The 19,277-nt window shown below is 39.6% G+C and overlaps 1 protein-coding gene across 3 annotated transcripts in view; it reads left to right on the top strand.

The window, feature by feature from the left end:
* The window catches only part of PCMT1 (protein-L-isoaspartate (D-aspartate) O-methyltransferase), a 25,274-nt gene extending 7,903 nt beyond the window's left edge, over nucleotides 1-17,371 (top strand). Inside the window, exons 5-8 of one of the 3 annotated variants that reach the window (XM_009082925.1) lie at nucleotides 986-1,106; nucleotides 6,215-6,300; nucleotides 7,995-8,164; nucleotides 16,464-17,371. In XM_009082925.1, the coding sequence (XP_009081173.1) occupies nucleotides 986-1,106; nucleotides 6,215-6,300; nucleotides 7,995-8,164; nucleotides 16,464-16,476 (390 nt within the window). In that variant the 3' untranslated portion in view covers nucleotides 16,477-17,371. Of the gene's footprint in view, nucleotides 1-985; nucleotides 1,107-6,214; nucleotides 6,301-7,994; nucleotides 8,368-16,463 lie in introns of those variants that run through there. The other 2 variants (XM_009082924.1, XM_009082926.1) reach the window with 2 other exon arrangements.
* Nucleotides 17,372-19,277: the final 1,906 nt, after the last annotated feature.

A 19,277-nucleotide genomic window follows, 5' to 3' on the forward strand; every position in this document is an offset into this window, starting at 1 on the left:
TCATAGTGAAAAATTGCTATGTTCTATTTTAAGGCCTGGACTGGTGATCTTCCTCTTGCAAAAGAAAAGCTAACAGTGCTCTTTTGATGTTTGGAACATAGGACTTGTTCATAGTAAAAAAAAAAAAATAATCCCCATGGTATTGTGTCCAAAGACAAAGTTATATGATAACATGGGCTGCTAGGACATACTCTACTGTTGTGTTCTTTGAGATGGATCCTGTTAAGAGGGGTCAGATTTTTGAGGATTTGGATTCTTCTTGAATAATTTTTCTGGACTAAATACACAGTTCTAGAAGAAATACCTGTAATGGAGAAGTTTTTGAGGATAGACCTTTTTTCCCCTCAGAATACATAGACATTTGGTGACCTTTTTTGAGTTACGAGCTCTCAGAAGTTCCATTCTTCCCTGTGGAGGAGAGCTGTAAATCTGAAAGTAGATTCATGAATGCAAGGAAGGGCAGAAGGTAATTTGTCCCTGACTGTTAATTGCTGCATTTGCTTCTGAAAGAATAGGACTCCTGAGGTAACTTGGAATAAAAGGCATGACTCAATCCTGGAATAAGGTCTTCTCTAGAAAAACCTTAATATTTAACTAAGTTTATTCAGTGTGGAATTAGTTCTGGTCTTTGTCTTTGAAGTTGTTACTTTCTATTGCAGGTAATTAAAACAATTGTGATCATACTTAATTTCTACAAATTCAGAGAAGAAATCTCCACTAGTACTATAAATCAACTGAATCACATCCCACAAAGATGACTGTAATAAGCATTTTTAAGACTGTGCTGGCAAACATTGATTACCAGGTGCTTCTGTCAGTCAGGATGTGTCATTCCAAGCTGTAGTTTTAATAACATTGGGAAAATATACTTCCACTTTTCTGTTTTTGTTTTTATTTTAGAGAAATGGGCCCAGGACATACAGATACTTATTCATACATAAATCAAAACTAGTAGAAATTGTTCAACTGTATATTTTTATTCCAGGTTGGTCCCAAAGGACAAGTTGTAGGAATTGATCATATCAAAGAACTAGTAGATGACTCAATAAATAATGTCAAAAAAGATGATCCCACATTGCTGTCGTCAGGAAGAGTGAAACTGATTGGTGAGCATGAGACTGATATACTTACTAATTAAACTGATATTCTTTCTAGCAGCTGTTTGAAAATGACTGAATTGGATGTGATTAAAAGTTCTAATTTGAGAAGTTAAACTAAAGAAAGAAGAGCTAAATGAACATTTTAAAATCCAAGTTGTCTTTAGGACTTGGAAAAAATGACATCATCACCCAGTTTTGAGGATATGACTTCTGGTAATCTTAAAGAATATGTAATCATTCTGCTAGAAAAGCTTAGCAGGGAGATGTTTTTTGATGAAAATACTTTACATGCTGAAGGTCTGTTATATTACATTCGCTATATAAAACTGGGGTTGAATTCACAACTTTTCTTGAATAAATGTTCTGTCATCTAAATTTGAGTGTTTTAACAAAGCCTTCAATGCCTCTGATACAGTAAAGGCACTAGGTTGGCGTCACTGAAGTTTGTTACACTTGTTTTTAAAATAAACAGGATTTGTATGTTAGGGAAGGGATTAACAGACACCAAATAACATTAATTCAGTCACAGTTACTGAGAGGAAATTATGCTAAAATGATATAAGGACAAAGAATTGTTTTAAATAATGGGCTTTTTTACTAAAAAGAAAAAGATTTTTGTTACGATTTTTTTTAGAAGATGCAAGGCTGGCAGGATTGAGGCTTCTTACAAGAGCAGTTGGAAAAATTGTTATTATGTGATGTTTGGCTCTTACCTTAATTACCATTTTGATGCTTGGTCTTTTTTTTTGCAAATGAGGGATGTTTCTATATATTCTTTTAAATAAGCTGATCAACACATACACATGTATAAATTGCAGTGTCCCTCACTGAGAACACTTATGCCTTAAAACTTCTTGGAAAAGAAGTTTGACTGTTAGGGCTGGAGAGGGGGAAGGGGGGGATAATTTCTATTGTTGCTGTGCAAAAACAATTTTGACTTAGGCTTCTGGTTGTACCTGGAACAAACTCTGATGCTCTTGGGAGTCTAGAATTCTAAGTAAACATCATCATCTATATTATCTTTGACCACAGACCAGGATTACTAAGACTTGTGAATAGTTTTGTTGTGAAGTACCTTTAAAAAAAGTACAGGTGGACAAGTAGCACTTCTGTGAATTAGGTGAAGAAGAATGGTTCAACTGTGCAGGATTCCTGAGAGCTCTTTGATATGGAGGAAGAATCCAGACAGCTGTTTTTTAAAACAAAGCAGCAACAAAAAACCCACCGAACACCCCCGTCCCAAACACAGGAACAAAAGAACTGGTGAAGACCTAGGGTTGACTGATGCTGGGAACTGTCTGAATTAAGCCTAGGTGCACCAGTGCTGACTTTTCACAAGTATGCTTCAGGTGTTTGCCATTGCTTTGTCACACCTCAGATATGCATTAAGTGCATTTCAGAACCATCAAAATGATTTTGGAGTGTCTCAGTAACTGAACTGTACTAGGACCTTTGGAATAGGTATACTTAGACTAACATGTCTGTGTTAGTTTTTGCCTGTTCTGGCTTTTTTTTCTTGGCTTTTTTTTTTCCTTTTTTTTTTATTGTGTGTGTGGCTTGTTTTTTGTTTTCTCTTAATATCAGGAGGAAGCCTTTGAGGTGAATCTCTGAAGTGCTTCTGCTTACCACACTTTGGCTCACATGAGGGTGCTCTGGAGAGCACAAGCCTTGATTCCTTTTGGATGAAACTAGACAAGATTATGTGCTCCCAGGAAGCAACCAAATATGCTTGATATGTTACTGGATATTAAGCCAGTAAGGCTAGATCTAGACCAAAGCCATCATCCTCAAATGCCTGTGTTGTGTGGACATCAGGTTCTCAGCAAAAACTTTAGCTGTACAGATCTGCTTCTATTGTACTGCACTATTTGCTGACACAGACATAGCCAGCGGGGATGAGGGTGATCTGCCCACAGTGAAGTTGTTTTCTTCTGTTTGTGTTCATGCTACAACTGTGTGAAGCAGGTCTGCACAGAGACACTGAAGGCTTGAGTATTGTGATCAGCAGATCAGGTATAGGTTCATAAACAAGCTACAAAACCCTTTTATGTCAGAAGGTCCTGATGCATCCCCCCTCATCAGCACCTGCCACCCACTACTGTGATTACTTCACTAACAGGCTGCATGTAACTGGAGATACAGATGTAAGCACAAGCTGCAAATTGGGCTGCTCTTCTCCCAGGGCACTGAGTAATATATTCAGTTGTATCACATTGAATATATGAACGCCAACTTAACTGTTTTTTAAAATCTTAGGGATATCTGAAAGTGTGCTCCCAGTGTGGGCATCTGACTGCTGTGGCCATGAGAGTTTTTGTGGATCTTAAAAGAGAAGAGCCATACTGTGCTTGATGCATGTAAGGGAGAATGTTGTTGTTGGTTTGGTTTTTTTTTACTTTGGTGGGTGTGTGCTGATTCTGAAGATGTTAGCTATTGTTTGGGCTATTGACTCCAAGAACAAAGGGTTTAGATGTTTTGGGTTCCTTTTACTGCTGTCAGTGAAGTGATAAGATGTGCAAGAGTCACATTCAGACTTCTCTGGACAGTGCGCAAGGTACATTTATGTCTCAGAATATGTGCATTCTTCTTCAGAACTCAGTTTAGCAGTTTCTTTCACAGCTGTTTCTTCAATTCGGCAGTCTCTTCTTTTGCCAGAAGTACTGGAGATCACTGCTTCTAATGCTTGCTGCTGCATCTTGGGGAGGAGGCTCTGCCTCCCTGTGTAACTGATATCATTCAAAGCACTGTCTGTGTTTAAGCTAAAGAAGTCTTTCTCCATTGCCTTCTCTGTTGGAACAGCAACTTGATACAGTAGCATGTCATTGCTTCTTCTTTAGAGATGTACAGTGCTACTAAGATATATAAGTATAGAATCATCAAGGTTGAAAGAGACCTGTAAGATCATAATGTCCAATCATCCACTCAGCACTAGCACTGTAAGCCCTAAACCATATCACCCAGCACCAGATCCAGACATCTCTTAAACACCTCCTTGGATGATGACTCCACCACTTCACTTCCCTGGGCAACCTATTCCAATGCCTGACCACCCTGACAGTGAATTTATTTTTTTTTCTCTAATATCCAATCTGAATCTCCCCCGTCTCATCTTAAGGCCATTTGCTCTAGTCCTCTCACTGCAGGCATGGCAGATCATCTCCCACTTCTCTGCAGCCCCACCTCAGGTAGTTGTAGAGAGCAATGAGGTCACCCCTGAGCTGCCTCTTGAGACCAAACAAACCCAACTCCCTCAGCTGTTCCTCACAAGATGTCTTTTCTAGACCTTTTACAAGCCTTGTCACCCTTCTCTGGATTCACTCCAGTGCCTCAATGTCCTTTTTAAAGTGTGGGGCCCAAAACTGTACACAGTACTTGACGTGTGGCCTCACCAGTGCTGAGTACAGGGGGTTGATCACTTCCCTAGTCCTGCTGGCCACACTATTCTTGATACAGGTCATTGCCCTTCTTCTCCACCTGGGCACAATACTGGCTCATTTTCAGCCAGCTGTTGACCAGCACCCCCAGGTCTCTTTCAGGTGAAAACCACTTGAGACACTCCTCCCCCAGCCTGTAGTTCTGGATGGGGTTGTGTCACCCAGGTGCAGGACCTGGCACTTTGCCTGATTGAACCTCATGCAGTTGTCCTCAGCCCATTGATTGACTCTGTCCAGGTCTCTCTGTAGAGCCTTCCAAAGTATAAATTATATACGTGACTGCATTGAGGTGGTTGTTCCAGTAGAACCCACTTTGGCAGTCAGAGGGATACTGGAACTTTCATTACTGTCAATATGTGTTGCCAGCTGACTTAGTGGAAATGATGGTTGATAGTGATGAGTTCTCTTGAAGCATTTCTAGTTCTTGCTTGGCAGATTCTGCTTGTGGCCCTTGGTTGGAGCTTTTGCTGGTCAGAATTGATGATAAGAGGAAATGTGTCACTGAGCTGTAAGAGGCTTCTCAGGTACTGAGGAAATACGCTCTCTTCTTGTAGTCCTCTTGGATACTTAAGTGTGTTACTACTCTCCAGATGGCCCTCCCTATCACTGAGGTCAAAATTAATCCTGCTGTGGCAGCCATGTATTTTTCTGCTTTGTGAGTCATTGGAAGGCAAAAAGTTGACAAATTTTCAGCCTCTGACTGAGCCTTAGAACTTCTTTTGACTCAGTGTTTTAATTAGTCTGTGATATTAGTGATTGCACAGAAGTCGAAGCCCAGCCTGAAGACGGGCACAACTACTTCTGCTGAGCAGAAGACTATGCTCCTTAACCTCTACCCATTTTCTTCTTGACTCGTTACTGGGACTTCTGCAGTCACAGAGTATGACTTTATGGATGGGTCAGCCTCATTTACTACTTCTATTCCTAAATAACTCCAGAGAGAGCCTGCCTAACTTGCTCTGAATCTCCCATTGGTTTCCTGTAGATACAGTGGATGCCACATTCATGTCATCATCTTTCAAAAACTAGCTCAGGGTCTAGTTTAGTTTGCCACTTTTCAGTAGCTTAAAAAGCCCAAGCTGTTACTCTTCTCCATAACTGGGATGGTATGAGGCATCTGATAAGATGCCTCTCCATGAGCTGTCCACCAAAGCTGAAGTTGTATTGTTAACCCTCTGAATAACTTAATTACTCCTAACATCTTCCAAGCAGCCACCTGGAGCTTTAGCCAAAGGTCTGACCTGGCTACCTGTGTTAGTTCAGCAATTGTCTGCAGGAAGAACAGCAAAGCCCAGGTACTGGCAGAGGTGTGGTGTGTGGAGGTTGGTGCACTACTGCAGTAATGTATATGTGAAGGCTTGGGCTTTCATTCCAACCAGTGAATAGGGTGAACTATGTGTCTCCAAGAACTTTGATTTTTAAATCTGTGCTTTCTGTTTCAGGTGCTTCAGCAGTATTTAATATCCTTTATAAGCATGTGTATGCATGTCTGAGGGTGTTTCATTGCATCTGTTTTACAAAATGTGTTAATTTTTTTAACTGACTGCATGTTGTTACTGCACAGCAAAACTTTAGTTGAAACCTGAGTATAGCTTTTTATCTATCTAGAGATATGGAAAATCAGCTGTTTACTTCACTCCTTTGGAAAATGTTTAAAAACCAAAAAGTGTTTTCTTGCAGTGGGAGATGGACGAATGGGATATGCGGAAGAAGCTCCCTATGACGCGATTCATGTAGGAGCTGCAGCACCAGTCGTGCCCCAAGCAGTAAGCCTTTATGTTTTATGTGTGTGTTTCTGTGATCTCTTAGCTGTAAAGAAAGCTTTGCATATATATATATATATTATATATATCTTTTCATGTGACATTCTCATTCTAGTGGTGAATGTTGGGCAACTTTGCTCTCAAGCTCTAAAACTCTCCTGCTTAACCATCTGACCTCTTTTCAAAAGTGTAAAATACTTGTAGACTTGCACTGCTGGGAGTATCAGTGGGCAGTGTGGTATCACTGTATGGTGTGGGGGGTTTGTCTCTGTTATAATTGGGCTTCCTGTTGGTTTGCAAAAGCTGTATGTTCTAATCCCTCTGCTCTAAATAAACAGATTTTAAAATTACATGTGTGCAACCCTCTATTACAACAGCGAACTGGAGAATTTCATTTAATAAGATAATTACAAAATTTAAGTTTTGGTTTCCTAGGTTCCAAGGCATTGAGCCTGTTGAGAAGGTAACACACTCAGCTGGAAATACTAACAGTGCCATGTGCTCATAGCTTTCAGAGTGGATACAGGGCTGTTCTTACTAGAGAGCCTGAAGAGTCATTAGGGACTTTAGAGTGTGCATACATGAAGTCCATTCTTGCAGATAAGATTTTTTTTTTCCTCTTCCTTTCATCAAGCAAATGGAATGTAATAGCCTGATTTTGATATGCTAGATACCAGTTAAGGTTTTTTAAATCTTGATGGATAGTGAAGGACTGGAGGTTTGAGGTGCTGTAGACAGATTGGACATTTCCAGGCAGTGACCAGTGATAGGGTTTTTTGGTTTGGTTGGGTGTTGGGGAGGAAGGAGAGTGTTTGTTTTTTGGGGTTGTTGGGGTTTTTTTGGTTCTTGGTTTTTATTTTTGTTTTGTGTGGGTGTGCAGGGAGGTGTTCCCAGCAAGGTGTTGACAGATAACAATTAAAAAAATAATCGAAAGCTTATTAGTGAATGAAGCAACTCTTAATTATGACTTTTGTTAGCAGTGGGGATTTAAGTTTTTTCATGACATCTGGGAAGTCTGGAATTTTCCTTGAGATTACTGTGATTAGATTCCTTCAATTATGAAAACAAAAAAATCCAAGCATTTCTCACATACTCCATTTACTTGACACTTATCTTACTCATATTCATATATTATAGACTAGTTTCATAAAGTGCTGTTCCATTCCCAGAATGAAAGAGGAGCTGTTTCATAGTGAATGTGTTACAGGCAACTTAAAATGATTCTAGGAAGAGAAATAATAAAAAACATCACTCAAATCTTATTCTGAGGGCTTAAGGGGAGATCAGTTGCCCCTAAAATTTTAGACAATGGGCCTGTACTGATGCACAATAACTATCAAACAGTTAAACAGTTTAAAAGGATTGAATCGGCTGTAAAAATAATTTGTGATTATGTTTTTCTTCCCCTGTATAGAAAATAAAACTGCAACCAACTCAGCTAACTAAATCAATATTTTGCCTTCATTTGGAATTACATGAAGTTCCTGTGAATGTTTCTGTAATACCAGTTGTTGTACCGTGTTGCTGTGATACTCTCATTTTCAGTGCATTTTTTATTTTTCCTAATGGCAGCAGTTATCTACTGCATAAAAGTAGATAGATATATTATGGCAAAGCTATTAATCTACTGTAACAAACTTTGGATCCAGCTTCTCTGGAGTGGCTGGTTACATTCTAATTTCTGTGTTGTGTTCTAGCTTATAGACCAGTTAAAACCTGGCGGAAGATTGATATTACCAGTTGGCCCTGCTGGGGGAAACCAGATGCTCGAACAGTATGACAAACTAGAAGATGGCAGTGTCAAAATGAAGCCTCTGATGGGAGTGATATATGTGCCTTTAACAGATAAAGAGAAGCAGTGGTCCAGGTGGAAGTGATTTTCTGTTCCACTTACTTCTTCCACACACATGCAAGGTGAAAGGGTGTGAATTTTAAGCAGATAGACTGCAAGGCCTGCCTTTGCTGCTGTCATTGCTTTCTGCTCCTCCATACCATGAAAAGTGACTCAGTCTGCATTACTACATCACCAAAAGGAGGTTATGCTAAGTTTGAGTTAATTTAAAAGCAGAAGAAAAATATTGCATGGGTTGCACTTTGTCTCTTTTGGACATGTTTTATTTAGTGTTTGGTGTGTTGAAGATTCTTATATGTTGTTTTAAATGCAGTGTTTTATAAGCTTAAACTTCCCTTCTAATGAACTTTTTATAACTGTCTTGCCCAATAATTAGGGTGAAGTGTAAAATTCTAATTAATAAATATTGGTTTGTCCTGTAAGTTAGTGGTAATTGGCTGTTCATTTTTTATTTTTCTGAAATGCTACAAATAGAGAAAAATCTTTGTAAAATTCTTTGTGGAAAATACAGATAGTCTTGCAAGCACTTTTCCTTTAGCCCCCAAGTAGCATAATGTGAAGAAGATAATCCCTTCTTCCCTAAATGTAGTTGAGTTGTGTTCAGAAAATTTCCTCAGACATGTTATTAGAAGTCTGTCATCTGTTGCTGATGGGAATGTATTAGTGCTGTGATCAACACAGCAACTCTAAAAGCCTTTCTAGAGGTAGCAAACCTTCCAGTTTGCTGGATTGAACTCCCAGTAACATAGACATAACACAGCTGTCAGCTTAAGCCATGCTAGGCATTAGTATGTGAAGGAACAAAGCAGCATTCCTGGTTTGCTTCCTGGCAGAAAGTGCTTGTGAATGTGTTACTGGCAGTAGGAAGTGCACAGATGTGCATTGGACTCTGGAAACAATTCTTGAGCTGTACAACTCCTAAATTCAGGTTTTTGGCTTTTGCCCCACTTATATATGATTCCTTAAAGTTGAACCTATCCAACTATTCATGAAAAGTACAAATAAAGCAGTTTGCATACTGAAGCCTCATCTCAGTGTTTCTGGCGTTACTATATAGCCAGTATGTACAAATTACTCTTAGAACTACTTCAGTGAGTTAGTGCTTAGTTCAAAGCTTGTGCTTGCTGTTCAGATGTTTTGTACTTGTTATGCAAATGAATACTTTGGCCTCGAATATTGCCAGTATTTCCTCAGCATGGTACTCAGGGGTTTCCTGCCTCTTCTAAGGCTTTGGAAGTTTTGCTTTGTAGTCAGTTTCCTCCTCTGGCAAATGTGGTGAATTTTATTTAAGTTTGGAGTCCATGCTCTGTTTACTCCAGAAAAGAGAAGTATTCTTCTTCAGCCTTCCTTTTCTCAGAGAGGTTTTATAGATTTTTCTGTATTTCCACCTGATCTGATTATAGCAGCAGTTGGGGTTTTTTTGGTAGCAGCAATGTGTGTTCAATAAACACTAATTATAAGAAGTGTTTCTGGAATGGCAGTGTTTATCCTTTGCTCCTAGTGAAGGTGGTGTACTGTATTAGGCATTAGAATTTTAAGTTCTTTGCTCTTCTTCTGTGCAGTCTGGTACTCTGTTTTGTCTGCTAGTTCAGGAAGAAGTAATAGATTGTCTTTGGGCCTTCTCCAGTTATGAATATTGTGGGTTTTTCTCCAGATTTTCTTATCAGTTTGTTCTTTTCTGAAGTACTTCTTGTTTTTTTTTGTGGGTTTTTTTTTGTGGTTTTTTTTTTTTTAAATTTACCAATTGTAGTGGTGTTATCAGAAAAGAGAAGTGCTTGGCCTGAAGGGTTACCTTGATCTTCAGTGGCATAGAGGCTGTTTATTGCTGTGTACAGTTAAATTTGGTTCAGACTTGGAAAGCTCTGTTAAAGAAAATCTCCGAAGTCCACTTCTTGTAATGTTTTTTTTTTTAAATGATCCTTTTGTAATCTGAAGAAAACTCCCATTCTCTAAGGTAACTGCCTATGCACTGCTGACCTTACAGGAGGTCACATCTTCCTCTGTTGTTGTTTTTCCTTATGGGTGAGTCCAAAGTGTATGGTCAGCCAGCTGCTGCGAGGAAACTCCTGGTTATAAATCAGCATTTTTTATCTATACTGGCATTGAAGATGAAAGAGTTTTTTTTCTGCACTTCCTAGATTTCAGTTTATCTTTTGTAAATTGTTGAAGATCTGTGAGCAGAGGCCAATTAGAGACTCCTGAAAGAGCATCTAAAAGTCTTTCTGTAATAAAGAGCTGTAGTGTATGAGACATTTTGTTGTAAATGTAAAATTTATTAAACTATCATCTTTAAAATTTTTAGATTAGCTCAGTCCTGTGTGTTTAGCTTGTCATTCTCTTAGTTTGCATCATGTGTTTTCATTCCTAATGCAGGTAACTCTTTCATCACATTAAGAATTTGTGTCTCTTCACAAAGTACAACTGGTAGTCCAGCAGCATTTTCCTAGGCTAGCACACCTGCCAGTTGGCAAGAAAGAAGCTGCTTGAATTTTTGCTTAGCTATTCACATGTTGGAGAAGTTGGTACAGTTCCTTGCTGGGTCTGCAAGGTGCTCTGTGCAAAGCAGCATAGCAGTGGCTTGATCTCTAAGTGGTGTTTAAAGTCAAACCTGTGACTGGATCTCTAAGGGTTTGAAGTCAAACCTACCTTCAGATGTTTTGCATCATTCTTCACTACGTAAAATTAGAACTTTTAGCAAAAGAAAGTCTGGACTATCTGGAAGGAAAAGAGTCTTTGGATGTTGTGGTGGTAAATAAAAGGCCTTTTTTTGTGAATACTGTTGAATTTCTTTAAATTTAATCCATAACTTTCCAGTTTTGGGTTCAGTTGCAGTACTATTTTTAAGCTCCAAGTATTTGTAGGAAACCTTTCAAATGTGACTCCACAGGGCATGTGGAAGTAGAATATACACAGGAGCTCTGTCTGTGGTACAAAACAAAACAATGCATAGGGTGCCAGAGATCAGCAGGAGATGCCCAGTTATGTGATTATACCAGGAAGGATGTTTATCCTTTCACATAAAACTTATGAATTGGGTTTTTTGTCTTACTGATAAGTAGGGAGGAGAGAATGTCTCTTGTGTTACACAGCTGAGCACGTGGCTTGTTGGCAGTTCCTATGGAACTTAGGATCTTTCAATTTTACTTCTCTGTGAGAGTTCACTTACTACTTACATGGAAAAATAAGGAGTCGTAGAATCATTTAGCCTAGAAAAGACCTTTAGGATTATTGAATGCAACCATTAGCCCAGCACTGCCAATTCCACCACTAAACCATGTCCCTAAGTGTCACTTTTGCATGTCTTTTAAATACCTCCAGGGTATAGCTTGTCCTGCTGGCCACACTATTGCTGATAGAGAGAGAAAATAAGAGAATAACAATGTAAGTAACAGTTAACAATGAGTCTCTGCTATGTCTTGGATTTGATTTCTAGACAGGCAGCTGTTTAAATAGTTAACAACTACTTTACCTTAAAATATTGCATTAGTATAAATTATTTATAAATGCCATGCTAAATTCATGTTTGCTGATAAAATACAAAATTATAATGACAGTATAACTTTTCTGAGTGAAACCTACCGTGACTAGACTGAGAGCTGTTACTCTATCCCACACGTAAAAGATGGTTAACCACCCTTTTGGAAAATGTATTTATTAGGCTATATTTTAATATGTTTTGGCTTTTATTCAGTTTCCAATGCTCCTGATGAGCTACTTATCAATTTCATTTGAAATTAACAGGTATTGTTTGAATGGAATTCCTCAGGCTGAGCAGAGTAATGATTACAGTTTTTGTTTTACTTTGGTGTCAAGAATCTCAGCACAAGATATTTTAGGTTAAATTTAAAAATTTTGTGTTACTGTGGTGGGTTGATCCTGGCTGAACATCAAGTGCCCACCAAAACTGCTCTGTCACTCCCCTCCTCAGCTGGCCAGGGGAGAGACAATATAATGAAAGGTACATGAGTGGAGATAAGGGCAGGGAGAGATCACTCACCAGTTACCGTTACAGGCAAAACAGACTTGACTGGGGGAAATTAATTGAATTTATTGGCAATCAAAGTCAGAGCAGGATAGTAAGAAGTAAAATCTTTAAAACACCTTTCCCCCACTCCTCCCTCCTTCCTGAGATGAACTTTATTCCCAATTCTCTACCTTCTCCTCCTCCCGGAGAGACAGGGAATGGGGGTTATGGTCAGTTCATCACACGTTAATTCTGCAGCTGCTCAGGGAGAGAAGTCCATCCCCTGTGCAGTCCCTCCTATGGGGGACAGTTCTCCACAAGCTTCTCCAGAGTGAGTCCTTTCCACAGGCCACAGTTCTTCATGAGCTGCTCCAACATGGGTCCCCTTCCACAAGGTACAGTCCCTTAGGAAGAGCCTGCCCCAGTGCAGGTGCTCCATGGGGTCACCAAGTCCTGCCAGCAAACCTGCTCTAGTGTGGGCTCCCCTCTCCATGGGTCTGCAGGTCCCTGCCAGGAGCACAGGAGCACCTGCTCCAGCACAGGCTGCCCACGGCTTCATAGCCTTCTTTGGGCACCGACCTGCCCTGGCATGGGTCTCCTCCATGGACTGTAGGTGGATCTCAGCACTCCTGTGGACCCCCATGGGCTGCAGAGGGACAGCTGCCTCACCATGGTCTGTACCACAGGCTGCAGGGGAATGTCTGGTGCCTGGAGCACCTCCTTCCCCTCCTTCTCCACTGACCTTGGTGTCCGCAGAGTTGTTCTCACTCCTCTGGCCCCAGTTACATCTATGCAATAACATTTTTTCCTTATTAAATATGTTATCACAGAAGTGTTATTACAATCACTGATTGGCTCAGCCCTGGCCAGCTCTGGGTCTGTCCTGGAGCCACTGACATTGGCTCTGTTGGACATGGGGAAGCTTCTAGCAGCTTCTCACAGAAGACACCCCATAGCCCCTCTGCTCTAAAACCCAATACAACTATGCAAAAATGCATGTGATACAACTGATACAGTAGATTGCAGAGAAAATTCCTTTTATCATTTCAACTTACTCCCTCAATTTCTGATTGATCATATCAAATAATAAATAATAAGTACTTTATAATAGCACCTTTCCAGGTTAAAATGCTAGTTTAAATATTGCATTTAGTTACCTTAAAAGTTATAAAGGGAGAAATAATTGGCTGCTGAAACACTGAGTAGGTACTGTATTTCTAGTTCACATTAGGCTACACTCTGAATTTCAGTATCAGTAGTGACAGCGTATTTTTCATAGATGAGTGATGTATATTGAAACGGGAAAGCCAAATGCTGCCTAATGACAAGAAAATTGAAGTGGAACTAAAAGAGCAAGATACAGACTTCAGATAAATTTATAAATGCTTGTTCAAATATTCAATTTGTATGCCTTTCACTAAAGAGGTGGTGAGGGATTGGAAAACTACATGACTTACTTGTATCCTGAACTTACTGTTGATAAGATTTTGATTTTTTAATTTTTTTTGTAAGGAACTCTGGCATTTACCAGAATAGAAATTCTGAGCTAATGACTTCTGAAATTTGCTTTAGCTTGAGCTTATGAATTGAAGTTACTTTGATGCCTGAGTTGACAGATGAGTGGTTCTCTTGCTAGAATTCCAAGGGGACTACTCTGGTAACTTAAACCATAAATACATATGTTGCTTAGTAAGAGGGGCTCATAAGCAGATTGGAAGGAGTGCATGTATGAAGGTGGAAGGGAATTGTAGGAGTTCTCTAGGAATCACAGCAATAGTCGTGGCCAGAAAAAGGGACAAAAATACAGTTTATTTAGTAGATCTTTCCTGTGCTCTAGAGGACAGCAGGATGTTTTTAACAAGGAAATAGCTGTTGTCTTTTGAGACTGCTTTTAAGCTTTGTAGCAGGATTCATCTGTTACCCCTGGGAGGACAGGGCAAGTATCCTGATTCTTACCAGTGGTTGGAACCTGGTGGATTTCATAGCAGTGTATATTTATGTGTGCAAGCTGTTCACATTAGGTAGAAAGCTGACAACCCTTACCTACTGGGTGATCTGAGACTTCTCTCGAACTTTCTTACATAACCCAGTAGTGCACATACAAGCTCAACTTCTCCTAACAGTAGAAAACCAATGCTGTAGGATTAACTCATATATCATGGATTGCTGTGGGCAGGCATGCTGTTGTTAGATTCATGAGTAGTGAAGAAAAAATGAAAGATCTCTTGAGGGGAGCTGATCCCTTAATACAGTAAATGTTCTAATAAGCAGAATATGAACATCTTTATTTTGAAAGTCACATCTAGGATGTTCTTAACTTACAGGAACAATTATTATGAGGTCAGGAATATGTCAAAGCAATGCAAAATACCAACAATTAAAACAGTGGCATGTTAGTATCATTTATTTTAAATTACATATTTATGTAAGAATTATATATTTTAAGTACAAATACCATTTTGTGAAAGCAAAACCAAACCCACACTTCAAATACATGAAGTGCATTAGCAGCATTATGCAAAACTTTGCCAGCATCTGTGGCTGGGGAAAATTATCCTGTTTAAATAGTTTCAGAGTAAGCACGTAGTTTTTCTTAGGCTTGCAGTCTCTTGAGGATCTAACTTGGGTTTGAAGGATTGAGATTTGCTTGTCACAGTTTTTATAAAGCTGTGAGAATATAGGTAGGAATCAGGGTGAAAATCACACCCACAATTAGGCATATGAGGCTAAACCAGCAGCAGCAGTAGTCATTACTTGCATATGCTTTTTGAAGTTGTAAATATTAACTGGTGGTGCAGCTCCTGGAAGCATGAAGGATGAATGAAGCACTTGTCCTGAATTCACTGGTGCTGCATTTCACACTGGGTGTCAGATGTTCATTTATTTTTATCTGTTTAAAGTAAGCAAATACCCATTCTGTGAGATAGGCATATGTGGAGAGCTTCCAAACCTTTGGCTGTAAACAGTTTTTTCTTTATCCCTGCCAAGATGTGTTCTTCCCCCTTCTGCTTTTTTCTCGTGCTCTGTAATTAAACACTCTGAAGCTGCATCATTGTATCATTAGTACCTAACTATTAGGAGGCAGTGCAAAGTGCAAAGAATGCAAATATTTATCACTCACAAATCACAAGGTTTGCATCCCAAATGCATTAGATAGAAAACTAGTCATTTAAGCACTAGTTTCAACAGCCTTTTCAGTTGCTTTTGAAATGTTTTGCATGCTGCCATTCCATGCTATGTGATTCCTGAAGAATAATGATGCCTTTGTAACTTTAAAGGTTTTGTTTGTGTGCATGTAGAACTATGTTTTTGTGGGTTAGTTTGCATGCTGGAAATACTACCATGTACTGAGCCAGCAATCACATTAGTGAAGTTTTTCCTAATTCAGACACTGTTCGCTTTAGCTAATGAGGGTGAGGCACCTACTAGAAGAAAAATTGCAGCAAACTCGTTGTGAATTTATAGATTGCTTGTGCCTTGTGGAAAAAAATAAAGGCAAACACTTGTGTTTGAATGTTCCAGTCATCATAGTGGCACAGTGCACAGCTTTCAGACTGGGGGCACATTCTGCATTACAGTTAATGCTTCAAAAATCTTTAAACTAGTCACTGATGTATGTAACTTTATGGCTGGAATATGGGTTCCATGGGTTTCCTGTTTCAATGTGTTTTACATGTCCTGCAGGAACAAAATGTTTTCTAGATTCCTCATAGTGATTTAGAGAGACTTGTGGATGCATCCTTTCTCCTAACTGAACCTCCTTTTAACACACCCCCCCTGCCCTGCCCCCTCCCCTTCCACAGCCTCCTCATGATTGATCATGGCTCCTTCAGGAGCTAATCGAGCTCCTCTGTGAAATAAATAAGCTCAGTGGTACAAACTGCATGACATGGATGCGAGATGGTGTTCCTAGCTTTCTTGAGAGACAGCAGCTAGAGCTCAACTTGCCTTTTTGGCAGCTACAGAGGATGGGTTTTGCCAATGCTCTGTCTAGTAAGTTGGCTCAGCTTCTTGCCAGCGTGCAGCCAGCAGAATTTGGATGACAGGTAGCTGTGTAACTAGCTGTGCGGCGTGGGGGATGTTCATTGAAGCAAGTGATCCATTCAGTGTGAAACAGAGGGACCCATATTTCACAATAAATCACGTAACAGTATGAGATGGTACAGATGATATGGGATTGCTGTTGCCTTTCCTTTGCTGATTTTTTTTTTCCTTAAATGCTTGATGAGATCTCTGAAGTTTTGCTGATGTGCATGAGCACTTAAATGTAATCTGATTCAGTATCAAAGCTTTTCAGATATGATTTCCAAGGGGAGGAGAAACATAACTGCATGTGTTTTCTTTCTACAGGGATGAATTGTAAAAGCTACATCATCTTGACCCAAACATAGTGTTACAGTGGACTGCTCATCTCCAGTTCTAAAAGCTTTTTGAAAACCAACAGCATTGCAGCTTGTTTTGGACTTCGTTATACTGTTGTTATCAGCATGGAAAAGCGTGGTGTTTGTTTTATTTTTTTAGATGCTCAAGGCAAATCTGATAAAGAAATGGTGGAAAGTTTTATGTGGGCACTGTTTTATTTAACATGCCTTTATTTCACTTTCATCTGTTCAAAGTGAATTTCTGCAGAACTGCAGATGAAGACCTATAGCTTGTGAACTCTAATTTTGATGGGGGTACTTGAACACTCACTTCTCTCGGCTACTGTGTCCCTTGGTAAAACTGCTTCTGTGCACCTTACGACACTACGTAGGTAATACCAGGTTTTCTGTGTTCCAATGTCTGCTAGATGCTACTAAAAGGAGATGAACTTCCTTTTTAAGCTTTTGACATGGTGTCATAGACTAGCATGTAGTAGATACAATCAGCTGCTTTATTACCTTAAAACCAGGCGTTTGTATATATTAAACTTCAAGACATCAGAGGTGGGTGGCCGATCCTGGCCAGCATTGCTGTTCAAGTTGGACGTAACAGACATGGTTTTCTCTTTCCTTCTAAAATTAATTTTGGACACTCGAAATTCCCTTTTGGTTTATAACTCACTACTGGTGTGATACACATGGATTGAACTCTGTAAATATGATGTAAGCTGTGTCCCAGTCACTGAACAGTTTATGCAATGCTGCTTTGCCTTAAAAAGCAAAAGGAAGGTCGTGTGCTTATGTGGAAGATTGGGACCATCCTGGAGCAGACTACTGAGATCTGAATGGCTAGATTCTTTACTTAAATCCAGTTTGGTTCCAAAAGAAAGTTGCTTTTGGCAAAGCCATTTGCTGTATTAACATTCTCATTTTTCTAGCTGTGGGCGCCCAGGAAAAAAATCTCACTTTTTAAAAAGTGAATTCTCAATTGCTATACAGGGAAAACACCGCACATGCAGAAAGAATCCTGGGCTTCTAAGTACAGATAGCTGCACTTGGTCAATGTTCATATAGAAGAGTAGTTGGAAGGCTAGAAACCTTTTTTTCTGCCCTAAGTTTTCTGTTTTGGTGCTGTAAAATGAAAACAGCAAATCGCGAAGCAGTACAGTAAGCTGGGCTGCTTTGGGAAAGAGGGGAAGTGTCTTCAGTCATCTTGCTCACATTTGAGCAGCCAGGAATTAAGAGTAAGCAGCATGTTACCATTATTTTCTGGGGCTATTTTTTATGGTAGAAAGGATTACAGATAAATAACTTGCATTAAAACAACACATTGTGGTCACTGCAGCAAAAAAAAATTTGACGTTTTATGGTGAAAGAGGAATGATTTTGTGGTAGGATTAATCCCTGAAAGCATAAATTCAAAGGCCTCTGAATATGAATAAAAGGAACATTTTAAGTAGCCTTCCTCTTGAAGGTCAGCCCTATCCTATTCCTCTATAAAAGATATGTATGACTTAATTTATTTAGGTGTTTGGAAGTTAATGTACCACCTCCTGATCCGACTGCAGCCTGGGAGCACATTATCAAGATTAATCTTACGAAGAAATTAATATAGTGTGTATTTTAGAAAATACAATTCAGAAAAACCCACTTGCGTCTGACAAATTTGTACTAACCCACAATCAACTGTGAATCTAGTTCTTGGTGTTGAAGTGAAATATCTTAACTGATGCATGCTAACGTTCAACCTTTTGGTCACTGTATCTTTCAATTTGAGTTCAGCTTTATTTACATCTTCTCACTAATTTAATCAGTTAAATGAAAGATATGAGCTCAACTGTATCCAAATTCCTGTCTCTGGACACAGTGTAATAAGCTAGCCTGACTTGGAAGAGGTGATAAAGCTGAGACCTGGTGACAACTTTTTGGGGAGAACCACTTTGGGAGGTGTAAGGCTTCAGGGACCAAGGCTGTTGGGAGTAGTGCACCCATTCCACTGAAGGGGTTGGTGATAGTCAACAAGGTACACAGACAGAAAGGAGTATCCAGGAGTAGCATTTAGGAATTGGAAAATGGAAACTCCTCCATGATGGAGCAATGGTTCTGAAGTAAAAACTCTGAGACAAGTTGAAATGCAGAAGATTTGAAGAGCTTGAATAAATGCTGTGTGAACTGTCTGAATTGCTACTTTGCCAAATAAAACAAATTGAGAGGAAGCTGTATCTAAGTGTCTGTCTGGTTTTGTGGGTGGCTTTCGTAGGTTTTTTAACCTTCAACAGGACTTCACATGTCCAAAAAGAAAGTATATGTAGAAGTACTGGTTTACTAACTGCTCAGAACTGTGTGTCCTTTTTCAGTCAATTAACGCATTGCAGCAGTTACAAAGCCTGTTAATACTGCACAGAATGGAAGTGGAGTTTCTCGTGGCTGTTTGGAATTTCTTTTATTTCACATCAGTGTGTTTTGGGGAGCAGGCTCTGTGTGCAGTTCTGCTGTCCATCCAGCTGCCTCGGTGAGCGCGATCTGCTGCTTGCAAGGATTAAAGTTTTCTCTTTTTACAAGAGGTGCATTGATGTTTTGCTGGGCTGTTACTGTCACCTCTAAGCCAGAACAGCTTGGGAGAATGGATTGGCTGAATCTCTGACTCACTTATCCAATTGTTTCCAGGATCCAGATGGTAGAAGACCTCCAGAGTTTGAGCAGAAGAACCAAGAGCCAATACCTGTATGTTGAAAACCCACCAAGAGTTGTGGGTGCTCTGCAGAGCAGTTTGATGTGCCTTAGGGATGCTGCTTATGCAGCA

Source organism: Acanthisitta chloris, unplaced genomic scaffold (assembly GCF_000695815.1).
Source record: "Acanthisitta chloris isolate BGI_N310 unplaced genomic scaffold, ASM69581v1 scaffold9479, whole genome shotgun sequence".
NCBI classification, from domain to species: Eukaryota; Metazoa; Chordata; class Aves; order Passeriformes; family Acanthisittidae; genus Acanthisitta; species Acanthisitta chloris.